The 13,203-nt window shown below is 39.9% G+C and overlaps 1 protein-coding gene across 2 annotated transcripts in view; it reads right to left on the reverse strand.

The window, feature by feature from the left end:
- RASA2 (RAS p21 protein activator 2) overlaps positions 1-13,203 on the reverse strand; it is a 44,915-nt gene that overhangs the window by 31,162 nt on the left and 550 nt on the right. Inside the window, exons 1-4 of one of the 2 annotated variants that reach the window (XM_042820938.1) lie at positions 9,516-9,688; positions 8,783-8,888; positions 3,922-4,025; positions 2,877-2,971 (exon numbers count right to left, since the gene is read on the reverse strand). In XM_042820938.1, coding sequence (XP_042676872.1) covers positions 2,877-2,971; positions 3,922-4,025; positions 8,783-8,888; positions 9,516-9,657 — 447 coding nt within the window. In that variant the 5' untranslated portion in view covers positions 9,658-9,688. Of the gene's footprint in view, positions 1-2,876; positions 2,972-3,921; positions 4,026-8,782; positions 8,889-9,515; positions 9,689-13,203 lie in introns of those variants that run through there. The other variant, XM_042820939.1, reaches the window with a different exon arrangement.

The raw sequence follows: 13,203 nt of genomic DNA on the forward strand, positions 1-13,203 counted from the left end.
TTAATTCCACATTACAAAAGATAACAAGTATCTACACTAAATTCGAGTTTTCTAAAGCTCTTCTGCCAAAACTGGGCTGCTAAGTGTACTTTATATACACCAATAGGCACTTTTATACTACGCCCACATTTCACGTTTTGTTGCATGTTTACCACCAGACAATTTTGGACACTATGTTTCCTTTCTAACATCTTCTCTCCTTTCAATTTAAGACAAGGATGTGCACACTTGTTTGTCTGAGAGGTAGTCAATAACTGGGAGCTACTCTGATTATGTGGGTTAAACAGGGTTAGAAAAGCTAACAGTTATGCTCCAGTTCCTCTCCCAGTATCAGAAACTCAGCAGTATTTCTCTTGAACTCTGCTCTACACTTTCCACTTCCATCAGCGTGATGGGAAAAAAATATCACAAACTACTGGACTTGTAGGAGTAAGTGAAGGAAAACTGGGACTCCACAAACTGTATAACCTTCCCACAGTAGGCACAGCACACAGTAGTTAATTCTGTAAGATCAGTGCATAAATTTTACATACCAGATACAGGTTTATCAGCTTTTACTGGATATCTCTATCTTTCTCATACTAAATTAGAGCAACTTGCACCATGTTTCTAAAACACATCACCTCACCACCGAGATCCTAGCACTAGGCTCAGGCCCACAGAACTAACACAGTCTAACCCTGCATGGTTCATTCTACCCAGACCTTTCCTCTTTTTTAGGTTTGCAGATGTCAATCTATGAATGCACAAGCTGATCTGAACATCAGACTCCACTTTTTCAAACAAACCTACGCATTCTTCAAAAGGCCAGGGGGATACAATGGAAGTACATTGCTGCAATCATTGTAAAACCTACAAAGCCTATCAATGGTACAAGGTCAGTAAACATCTGCGTTACCTTCAGAAACCTTAGAAGTGTGTAGAACATCTTGCCCCTATACATTTTGCAAGCCTAGATCAAATCTTTACAAGATTCTTCTCTCACGTTACAAGTAATAGAACGGAACAAGGGCTTGTTTAATACTATGACCTCATTTCAAACCAGCTATATAGAGATCAAAAAAAGGCAAGGCAAATAATCCCAAGAATCATCTTTCCAGCAACCTGAGGCTATATGAATTTTAGAAAATTTGAAGGATTTTTTTTGCTGAGAAGTTTGTACCAATTGCAGTTAAATGTGTACTGTTCTACACAGCTTTTCAAATACTACTTTATTTGCTTAGTTTTCTTTCATTTACTTATACTTTTTGAGAGCTAATGGACAGCAGAAATTTTTAAGAAAAAAAGATAATATCCATTCCTACTATTGTTACCAGCAGCAAAACAAACAAAAAAAACAGCTAAGAACATAACACAGAACAGATGCTGGCTAAAAGTCCAAGTTGAGTCATTTAATACATTTTTTAATGCCCATGAGAAGGCTACTTTCCTCCTATACACACTGGAACAGACCACCCCCCTCATCTTTTTTTTTTTTTTTTTTTTTTTTTAAAAGCACAAATGGGTAGAAGAACAATTTTTAGCCTGAAATTAACTTTGTTTTAAAGAGGGATGTAAGAACTAGTCTATCAAGATTTTACATCCATGTAATAAACCAGATGCAATTATAGCTACCAAATCATCACTTCAGACAATACGAAGATGCTTATCCATCAGTTTAAAGCATCTGGACCACACTACTTAGTTCAGGTTATTCAGCAAGGCAGTTTAAGTGGCATACTTCCATGCATCAGCAAAAGCAGCACAGGTGAGAGTGATTAAAAAAAAGTAAGGCAGCTGATAGGAATGTCAACTCACCAGTGTTATTTGTGTAATCTCTATTTTGAGAAGGAAAAGAAAGAACAAAGGAATTGAAAAAGCTTGTGCAAGCATGTAAGATAAAAACGATCTTGGAAATATTTTATACACAGCAAAACCAAAATCTTGTATGAACTCAAGGATACAGTATTTTTACTCTGCTCCATTTTTAATCACCTCCACTTCTGATTACCAGTGTTAGTATGGAGTTGTGGAACAAGAATGGAAGGAGACACAGAAGGTGTAGACCTTCTGCATTAGGAGTGGATTGCGATCCTAGAAGTCTTAAGTTCTAACTGCAAAGTATGGTGGCTTTAAGAAGTGACCAATATCTAAACTTCCACATCTCTTCCACCACCACCTTATTATTATTTTGTAGGAATCAGCAAGTTCAATTCTTGTTAATTCCAGAAAGGAAGCCAAGACTTGGGAATATCCAAAGAAAACTTAAGATATACTAAATTGGATATCCCAGCAACAGGATTGGATTCCAAAGAGCACGGCTGTATTTACTTAAGAATAGCTGAAGAACAGACAGCAACAGCTACAGCTGTAGGGACATCACACTTAAATGTTCTTACAACAATCCCATCCGAAGGATGTGAAGCACAGACAAAGTAGAACTCTGAGGCACAGCTTATTTAAGGCTGCATGTGGAAAGTATTTGAGAATAAAATAAATGTATGAGCACAGCACAAGTAACTCCCAATATGGAGACATTGCCATTCTACATTCCACAATCAACATTTCAGATGGAAAAAACTACTCAGTAGTATCCTGAATCATTCAGCTGTCTAAATTACATAGCATTCCTTGCATCAAAGCTTTTTTGGCATCAAAATACTGTTAGACATTTCCCAAACAGGTGCTTCAGATCTCCTACACGCTTTGAGAAGCATCACAAGAAACAATACTGTTTAGAAGAACTGACAGCATTACTCTTTAATCAAGCTGAAAGACAAATGACTCACAAGAATTACAAAGATGTTAAACTGTCACAGTTCAAAAAAATAGTCTAAATACAGATAAATACATGTAATGGTAATTTTAAAAAGATAAGAGTGCAATTTAATGGTTACCTGAACCTCTGAGTTGGAATCAACAGGTTGAAGCGTAAACCAGTTCTCTTTCCCTGTGTAGTTGCATAGATCTTCTTTTTTGATTGCCACCTTTCCTGCAGGAAAGAGGGAAAGAAAAGCACATGTACCTCAACAGGACTGATTTTTGTTTAAGAATATATATATATTTTTTAAATGATGATGCTATATGAAAAGCTCATAGAAACAAACAACATGAAGCAGAAATAAAGCAGCAAAAGAGTTCATGCAAAGCTAATTAAACTACTTCTGATGAATTATCTTGGATATCACTAATAACAAGGTCAAGTGAAAGCACACACTTGTGGCTGGATATAACACAACGAAGATTTGAGAGAACAGTAACGATGCTGAAGAGCATTTAAACAGCAATTTGAAGATAGATGCCTTCTGCTGTCCTGACTGCTATTTGGAAGGCTGTTATTACACCCAATTATCTGGCATCCTGGTACAAATTATTTCCTTCCTCAATTCAAGTAACATGCAGTGCACATCCACAGCAGACTCTTAGAGCTTTCACATCAACTTTATACACAACTAACAGCTGTGATAAAGCCATTTGACAATGAAATTAATCCACCTCCTGTAACTTTTCAGTTATACATGTTTTGTGCAACTTCTAAGCACTAGGTTTACATGTTGCACTGGCAGAGAAGTCCATTTATAGGTTTAAGAGTTATTCCACAACTACAAAGTCAATTAATTCTTTAGAGCTACAAAAGTAGTGACAGTTGCTCAAATATTGCACTGGAACAGAATTGGAGAAAAAAGAATTTCAGAATGTACTGAGTAGGAATAAGAAATATCCCATTAGCCTAGAAAAATAAATACACAATTTTAATAATCCAATTTAAACTGCAGTATAATAAAGCAAGGAAACAAATCCCATTTTTCAAACTCCAAAGAAATATTTAGGAGCACTGTCTACTATGTTTTTGAAAATTCATCTGTGTAACAATTATGCCCATAAAACCACAGATACTGAAAACTGAACGTTATGCAAGACGCAGAGTATCGCAGAACTTACCTATCCGCAGGTCCTTTTGTAGAACACTTTTGTCATAAATGTAGAAGGACAACCACTGGAATGTTCTTGGAATCTCAAAGTAAAACTCTTCTCCAAAATAAGGGCTGATAAGAAAAACAAAACATTAAAGTAGGAAGCATTTGGTGTAATCTGTATAGCAGACACTGAAATGCCATATTTTTTATTTTTTTATTTTTTACCACCACAATGTTAACCTGTCATCCAAGCCACCTGCAGCCATTTCATCCAATCACACAGCACAAAAACCCTTTGCATGTGTTCAAGAAATACACAGAAATTAGAGCACACAGAGAAAGTGCCACCTTTGCTGCAATTTCAATTACATTTTCCTGTCTTGAAATCATTTTAGCTGGCTCCCAACCCACCATCCTTAAACAATTTCTGGAGATAGAAAAAGTATATTTTTCTCTTCCGTGCCCAGTTAAATCACAGTAAAACACAACTCAGGAACTAATTCACTAACTGCTAACATGTCGTGCTCTAACCTCTGTCAGGCTTAATGCTCAAAGATTGAGACCTGTTAAAAGAAGCCATAAGCAGAACAGAACAGTGAAACTGAAAGATGGAAACGTTCATCTCAAACCCATAATACTTGTATGTGATGAAACAACCACTGTACTTCTCCACCTACTGAAATCTAATAGAATATTAGAATAAAATAGAAATCTAGTAGAATATTTACAACCATTCATACTGTACCAAACAACAGCAACAAGTATTTGCAAAGAATTCTATGTAAGAAAAAAAGAAAATATCTGAGTTCCTCCGTATTCCAGAGCCATTTCAGCTAGTGTATTTGGTATCCTCCCATCAAGGGATGCATATGCCCATTAAACTGAAGGAAAATTTATGTACCCAGCCACAGCCAGCACTCAGAAGCTTGCATCTCAGAAGACTGAACAGAACTACAATGCTATTGGTGCCACTGCAATTTGTGAGCTCTGGAAATCAAACGCAATCACAAAAAATCTCCCATTTCGGAATGACTGGATTCTTACAGACTTCATACACTGTCATTTGCAGTGCTGTATTATCTGCACAGATGTGCAGCTTTGTGAAATGGATTTTAGCCTCTGCTTCCTCTGTACAGAAAACTACATTTTACTATGCACAATGTACAACGTAGTTTTCTGCAGAAAAAAGCTGCACAAGGACAATTGGATCACACCCAAATTTTTGTTGTTGTTGTTTCCTAGTAAAGTACCTGGCTGACGTTGTACAGGTAAAATACCAGTTTATTCAAGCAGCACAAACATGCTTACACTGGGAACCATTGGTTGATAGTCCAAATAGAATATCATACCTAATCTCCCCTCAAAATAATTAGAGAAAAGCCACCAAATGCATCATTAAGTAAGTTAAAAACAGCTGCTAACCAGTGTTAAAAAACAAGTGCGAAATCCAGCATTCCAAATTATTCAAGTCTATTCTCAGAATCAATGGTTTTAATCCCAGGAATTCATAATAACACAGATCAGAAGTTAAAATGTCCATTTTGTTCAAACACAGAACTTTCACAACAGACTCCATAGTGTATGAATCGCTATTACACCTCACATTATACTGAGATGTAACATAGAAATTCCCAGTTGAAAAACCCACTCCTAGTTTTTCAGCTCCTCACTTCTTTTCTTGTCCTCCTCATTTCATACCCAACAAATTCAGCTCTCTTAGGGAGCCACGTTCTTCTTGTCAGCAGCACCACTGCAGCTACAGATCCCTGAGCATTACCTGTAGCAGCAGCGCAGGCTAGAGCAGCCTCCATTTCCTCACTGCTCTTTGACTGCTTACTCGAATTGCATTGACACAGTAACGCAGCAGAAGGTGAAACAAGGGCTTACTCCTAATTTAGGTCGGTTTCATGATGTGGCTCCTTGATCAGCTACACAAGTAATAGCTGCAGTTAAAACAAAGTTATCACAGCAGAAAGTGCGAACAGCGGATGAACGAGCTGGTACTGGTACTGGTACTGAGGGAATCTCTGCCACTGACTGAGCTTCAGACAGGAGCAGATGATGACATGCAACAACTGCACATCACTAAGTGGTAACTCCTGATTTTACCAGATCTGCACAACTCTAATGTGCATAACTACAGCCAGAAAGTGATCCTTTGTTGTGGGATGGAGACTATCAGTACAGCTTTCCAGCAGTCTATGTAGCAGCCATATCCCAGGGCTAAGGATAATGAAATTCACCAACACAGCAAAAAAAAAACACCAATAATAAAACATCAGTCACTGTCAAACATTAACAGAAAATAATGTGTTGTTTTAATAATGTATTCTGTTAACACATTTCTCCTTATCCAGATTATCACTAACGCATTATGAATCAATTGTTGGATATCCTTTAGCAAAGCATGAGACACCAAGACCTGTTATTTTATAAATTCAACGGTTACATCAGACAGTTCAATTCTATACCCTCACATATGCACAAAGGTCAACTTGAAAAACAAAACAAAACCATTTATTTTAAAACAACAATAACCAAAAAGCAATACATACCACAGCCTCCCACCCCCCCACCCCCAATTTCCTCATATCTCACCATGGAAATTTGAGGAAGTTCAAACTTATTTGACATTTCCAGGGAAAAAAAATGCAACTTCTTCAAAATCCACAGAAATCCCTTGCAGTGTCAGGAAACATGACTGAGTCATTAGCCATAAACTTCTTCCTATTAATTCATATTTCTTCTATCTCTGAAAACTCATTTGCTTCCAATGATAACTACTTCCACAGATGTGTAACTAGCAGATACTTGTAGAATACGATTTGGATTATACTCAGTTCTTGTTTGCAAGCTAGAATACAGCGACAAAAACAGACTATGAATTACTTCTGAAAAAAAGCCAGTAATATAAAAAAGAAACAAATACCATATTAAAGCTTACTGAAAAGTAGTGTATACAGTTTTGAAGCTAACAGAGTGCAGAACTGTCATTTTCCTTCCAGTAGCCCTGGGTTACTACAGTACTCTGGACCAACAGAGTACTAAGCAACAAGATGGTATCATTAAGCTTCCAGAACAAGCAGTAGCCTTCAGAACTATACACATCCTAGTAATACAACAGTAAGCATCCAGCTCTCGCTGCTGCTACCAGCAGATGCCTTACCTTGCTGTACTTCATCAGTTTGTACAGAACCCTATTTGTGTTGTGTATTTAACTTCATACAGACGTCATACAGAAGAGCAAGGACAGTTGCCTACATAGCCAGGAGAGACTAAAAAGCACCCGTAAGCAAAGAGTGCTTCAGAACACTGACTTTCAATTAATAAAATATTCTAGAATTAGGAATATAAATTTAATATCACCTGAAAATCTCTCCGTTTGGAGCACTGATTAATACACTGCCAAAAATGTTACTTCATTATAGAGATTTTTCTTCTTCCCTCTGAAATACTACTGGCACCATTCTCAAGTTTCAGGTACATTTCAATACTATTAAAAAAACGTAGCTTAATCCAAGGTGATTTCTTTTACTGATGTTTGACTATGCAGTTGCTAGTTCTACTTCATGTGATTCAAGAGCATCAACTTAACAATTCTTTAAAGTGAACATATTTCCCTCCCTTTAAATGGAATATAATTTTACAAAGTGCATAAAAATTAAGTGTAGCAAGTCTTGTTTCTTAGCATATTATCTTCTATGAGTTCAATTATTAATGCAACAGAAACCTGATGGCAAAGCTAAAGAACTGATTTTATTTTGGAAATCAAACTGTATTTCCAGTTTAATTAGTCAAGTGCAATCAGGAACAAATATTTTGCTCATTCCCCTTGTCTGTATTTAATGTAGTTGGATATAAAAGTAATTTGTTTGTAATTTAACTGGTTGCATGCTTGTGGTGCTTACTTCCAGCGCAGAAGTATAAGGCGACTTTAAAAAGCTGTTTTGAAAAAGAACAACTCGCTTTTTGAATGCACTATTTGAGCACCAAGGCTTTCCTGATCTGGAAACAACCAGCAAAAAAAACCAAACAACAAAAAGGAGCACTGATAACAAAACCACAGCAAACAGCAGGAGCATGGGAAAAAAAAAAAAACAAAAACGTTTCAAGCAGGCTTTCTGGGTTTAAAGAGGAAGGTTTGATGCCTTCCTCAAATACATTAAACTGTCACTCTGGTCTTCAGAGCAATGCAGCTGCAAGGATGCTTCAGTATGGGTCATCAGAGAACTATATTTCAAGACTATTTCAGATATTTTATTGTGACTTTTTGGACTGTTTTTAAAGCTCATAAACCATTGGAGAACCTACAGCTAAGCACTGCTTGGGGAGGCACAGCAAGCTATTCTTGAGAGTACAGGTTCCAGTTCTTGCAACAAGGCTTGCAGGAGGGAACGAGGCCTACTCAGGGAAACATCCTATAGCAAACAAAACTCTTACACATGGAAAAGTTCAAGTTCCTCCATTCTGGAAACAGGTTTTACAAGACAGACACTAAGAACAGAATTCCACCACTGCACAGTGACTACATGTCAGAAGTAGAAAATGACATGGAAAGCTGAGATGGAGCAAATTTCTTTCCCTTGAATATAACTTGGCAAGGAAAAGAACATTATGCTGCCCAATGGAACAGAACAGAGTAACAGCAGAATGTTTTAGCATGTTTCTTTTTAAAAACACTGTGGTACCCATAAGCCTCCATTTTGTCTTTTTTCCACTATTCTTATGATTTGCACATTGCTGTAACACTTCTGGGTAGTCACCACAAGTCAGTTCTCATTTTAAAGATGAAGAAGCAAAGCCACATACACATCGATACAAATCTTGCTTTTATTCTGGACTGAGACTGTCTTGATTACCACTTCCATGTAAAAAAGAAGCCATACCTTAAAGATTTTTCAACTACTTGTGTGCGAAAAACTTCTTCTTGGTCCAAATTTATGGTACAGAAAAAGTCTCTCATCTTGTTGGGTATCAAATGTTTGGCATCATCTGTAAACAAAAAAGAAACTGTAAGTACTGAGGGGAAAAAACAACAGGATGTTACACACACAGAAGTTCTGTAGTTCTAATGGACATTCAAAGTCTGTCCTTCCACTCCACATGCATTTCTATATTCATTTTCTATTTGTAAGCTCTCTTATGTGCCCAGAAATGCTTATATCCTGTGTGACATGGAAAGATGCTGCCAGGAAGATGACACTGCACTGCCTCACCAGCACTGCTGCCTGCAGCATCTGCACCTCCCCTCTGGCCTGAGCCGGCAGCACTGAGGCTGAGAAGTTCCAGCCTGGGGCAACCCAGCATTAGCTCCCAAAACAGACAGCCAACTGTCTGAGCTACTGTTTGCTCCGTATTTTCTCCTTAAACATCTTGGTTGCAGGAAGCTGTCTACTTCATTTTTAACAATAAGCAGCTATTGTTGATTGATGCATTTCCAAAGAGTCAGCTACACGCATTGTGTTTTTTTTTCTCCCCTAATGTCTGGCTTGTTAGGGAAAGGGGGGAAGAAAACTGATCAACTAAATGCAACACATTTAAGAACAAGAAAGTTTCCAATGGGAGGAACAATGAGATGGGAGGAACAGATGGATGCTGAGTGTAGGCCACTGCACTAACCTCTGCTGGACACCAGGCAGTCTTTTTCTGAAATAGTTAGTTCTAAGTGGTTACAGCTAAGAATACATCCCCATATTCCAACTGCTTGCCCAGAAGCTGAGTGCTGTAGACACCTCCACAACTTTATGGCAATGCTGTCCATACACTTAAGCAGTATGTCCCCTCTGGTGCGTTCTTCTTTGAAGACAGGAATCGGTCTCCTGTCACCTCATATCCTGCTGATAGACACAAGTTTTTTTGATCCTCACTCCAAAGGAAAGAAACTCTTAATTGCTGAGCAGTTCTTCTCTGTCTTATGCCATTTTAATTCTGATCTTTAACACAGGCAACCAGAACTGAATTCTGGACTCAGACTTAGCCAGTAGCTCTGGCAGTCACACTCACTCTCACACTCCTACTGGATATATCCCTCCCCAGAAGATATGGAATCAAAATTATCTGAACTTTAGATAAAGTACTGAAGTGTAACATGACCATAGCTACATGAATGACTGATTTTCATTACGTACCATGTCTAAACATCACACCACCTCCACCTACAAAGTCTGCTGCCTGAAGATAGGTTTGTCACACGTCTGTTCCTTTTGAAAAAACTGCAGATAAGCAGCATGTTGAAAAATAAGCTTCACTGTTTACACTGCTAAGATGTTAAACCATAAGGGCTTTGTTTTCTCTTTTTGCCTAATAGATCAGTGGTGGCCTTTAAGTTTAAGCAAGTCAGTCTGGTATTTAAAAAGCCACAACAGCACTGAGAAGAGCAGGATGGTTCAACAGAGCAGGCTGAGCTGCCCTGCTGCCCTTTGGAAGCCAGGGGTACGTGCACTGGGAAGGCACAGACGCTCCATGTACACTCTGGTAACTCCCCCAGGTAAAGCTCTGCTCTCTGAAGCACCAGGGAGCTTGTCAGCAGCTTGGGTGTGGGAGACAAGGAAGTGTAGGTATTATTTATAAACGTCACCCTTAATGTTGACAGACTGAGGGATATGTACAGAACCGGTTTTAAATGCCATTAGATTTCAAAATGAAGCTAAACTGAAAGTGACCCGTTAGTGAGATACTGCAGAAAAAAATCAGAGAAGCATGAGATGGAACATCACCTTCAAATAGAAAACTTGTTAAAACTTATGCAAGAGATAACAAAGGGAAATGGACAAGAGGCTACTCATCTCCAGATGGGGTCTGACGCTGATGTTTGTAATTAGCAACCATAAGCCTTACACTCAGTTACTTCTGGTCAGCAACTTATAATTTTGGTTAATACCCTGAAGGTTCTCCACCCTATTTTAAAACATTTAAGATATAACATTACTTGACTGGCACTGTAAACCACTGTACAGCAGAGACACAAATATTACAAATCCACGTTTTCTTAAAAAAGAAAAAAAAAATATTTCTACATAATCCACATCTTTTTTTTTCACTCTACTACACTGCAGTCCTTCCGTATTAAAAGCCTTCCTACAAAAGAGAAAAGATCTGCACATCTTGGTTTGTTTAGCTGAAGGAAGGATGGATTTCTTGAGCGGAGCTTGGGGTGGAAAGGAGTGAGGATCTGCAGCTCACCTATCAGGTAAAACACACAGCTGTCACATCTTCCCCAAAACCTCTTAACATTTACAATTGGGAGAAAACTTCCAGCTGTACAGATTAAAAATAAAAAATAAAAATTATGTATGAATAACATCAGATATTTGCTTGAATTTTTGGATTTGAGTTTATTCAGCAGATGCACAATTCCGAACAACTATAACAGCAGCAACGTCAAGACACTGTAAGTTCCACAATTCAAAAACATAGAGGGCAAGAAGGCAAGTGAGAGGGATGTCATGGAGATGTACACCAGTGCTTTCCAAATGGGTGTTCAAAAAACACGGGCAGTAAGGTGGTCAGTGAGAACCATCTCAGAAAGCTTTCTCGGGAGACGAGAAAGAGATGCATGTTTACCTGTAGCTGTAGAGCTCTACACAAGGCTTTCCAGTGTCTGTCATTTAAAACTGTACAGCAAGATATTTAAACCTGTGGTTCCAGCAGCGAAACACACAAGTGACTAAAAGCAGCAATAAGGCCAACTCACTTTTTAGCAACTGCATCAACCCAGCAGTTTCGGACACCAGCCTCACTTAGGACAACAGCTATTTTCACACCATACTTCATAGCCAATCTAGTAGCACAAGTACAAAATGCATCACTAATAACAACACTGACCCTCTTATTCTGAAAAGGCAAGTTCATAACTACTGCCAACTAGCTCAGCAACCTCCTTTGGGGAAAAAAGCAAAAAATGACAGTAATAAAATAACTTTTATCGACTACATAGTTTGGTTTGGATTTTAAAGTACATATAAAGCACTGTTAGGGTTCTCTGTGCCACTATGCTGTAAAGCTTGACTTCAAAGTAAGATCAGCTCAAGCCTAAGCAAGAGGGAAAAGCTGTGATTCTAATAAAAGCTCAGTGTTAAAACAACAGGAATTTTGATACACAATATTTAACAAGTTTGAGCTTTGCATGTTACTTTCATGTTGCACATTAGTTGTAACAGCAACTCACTAAATCCCACAGCTGAGACAAACCTCCTTGTCCTGCGCATCATTTGCTCAATAGATACACAGCGTGACGGTAATGCAGAGCTAACAGCGTCAAGCACCAGACCCTAAGGAGGAGGTGGGACATCCGTGAGCTACTCGCAGTGCTCCCCACACATAAAGGTGCACCGCCTTCAGCTTGCCATCGCTTTCACCAGGTCGTTGACTGTGGCAACATTCAAAGTTACTTTGTAGCTGCAGGCACCATCCAACACACTTAAACAGGTCAATAAAAGCAGTTTCGAGTGTTTTGAGAAATCCGGGGATTCACCTTCTAATGCCTAACACAAAACTTGAGTTCAGTTCACAGAACACAAACTCCCTGAATCGCTGCACTGTCAGCTGCTGACCCAACCCTAAAGACAGCGGTGAGGCACCGGCACCGCTGCCCAGGGAGGTTTCGGATTCCCCATCACTGGAGGTGCTCAAGGCCGGGCTGGACGGGCCTGGGCAGCCCGAGCTGGTGCCTGGATCTAGCAGCCGGCATCCCCGCACATGGCAGGGGAGTAGGAACTCAACCCAATCCATTTTGTGACTCTAGAACAGAAATCAAGAAGCAAAGCAGCATCAGTCAATACATCAGCTTCGACCCGTCTCAAAACCAGCCCGCGTTAGCTCCGCGCTACCAGCAAGGTCTGGGGAAGCCTCGCCCGGCCCCGCCTGCCCCACGGGTGCCGCCCGCACCACCGCTGCGGCTCGAGCCCCTCCGGCTTGACGATCTCAGCTCGCCGTCTGGACGGCCGCCTCGCTCACTGACGGCAAATCCTCTCCTCCGCACGGCACGGCGTTTAAAAGCACGCCTGGTGCCGCAGCCACGCGCACAGTTCGGCGGTCGCGCACCGCCGCCCCTCGGTTCCCGGCGCACGCCGTAGCGACCGACGTCGTCTCATTCTCAAAAAGGCCGAGGGGCCTCGTGAGAAAGGAGCTGAATGGGCGCGGGGCGAGCCGCAGGAAGCGCTCACATCCTGTTCCTCCGCGCCCCGAGCAGCCGCAGCGCCGTCCCCTCCCGCCGCGTGCTCACCGCCCGGCTTCCCACGGTACGGAACGCGGGGGTATTTTTAGTCAGCGCTTCCTAACCACCAAAATAAAGTCACCCGGCTCTCTC

Source organism: Centrocercus urophasianus, unplaced genomic scaffold, assembly GCF_019232065.1.
Source record: "Centrocercus urophasianus isolate 14NV4802_14NV808 unplaced genomic scaffold, USGS_Curo_1.0 seq_19, whole genome shotgun sequence".
Classification (NCBI taxonomy): domain Eukaryota; kingdom Metazoa; phylum Chordata; class Aves; order Galliformes; family Phasianidae; genus Centrocercus; species Centrocercus urophasianus.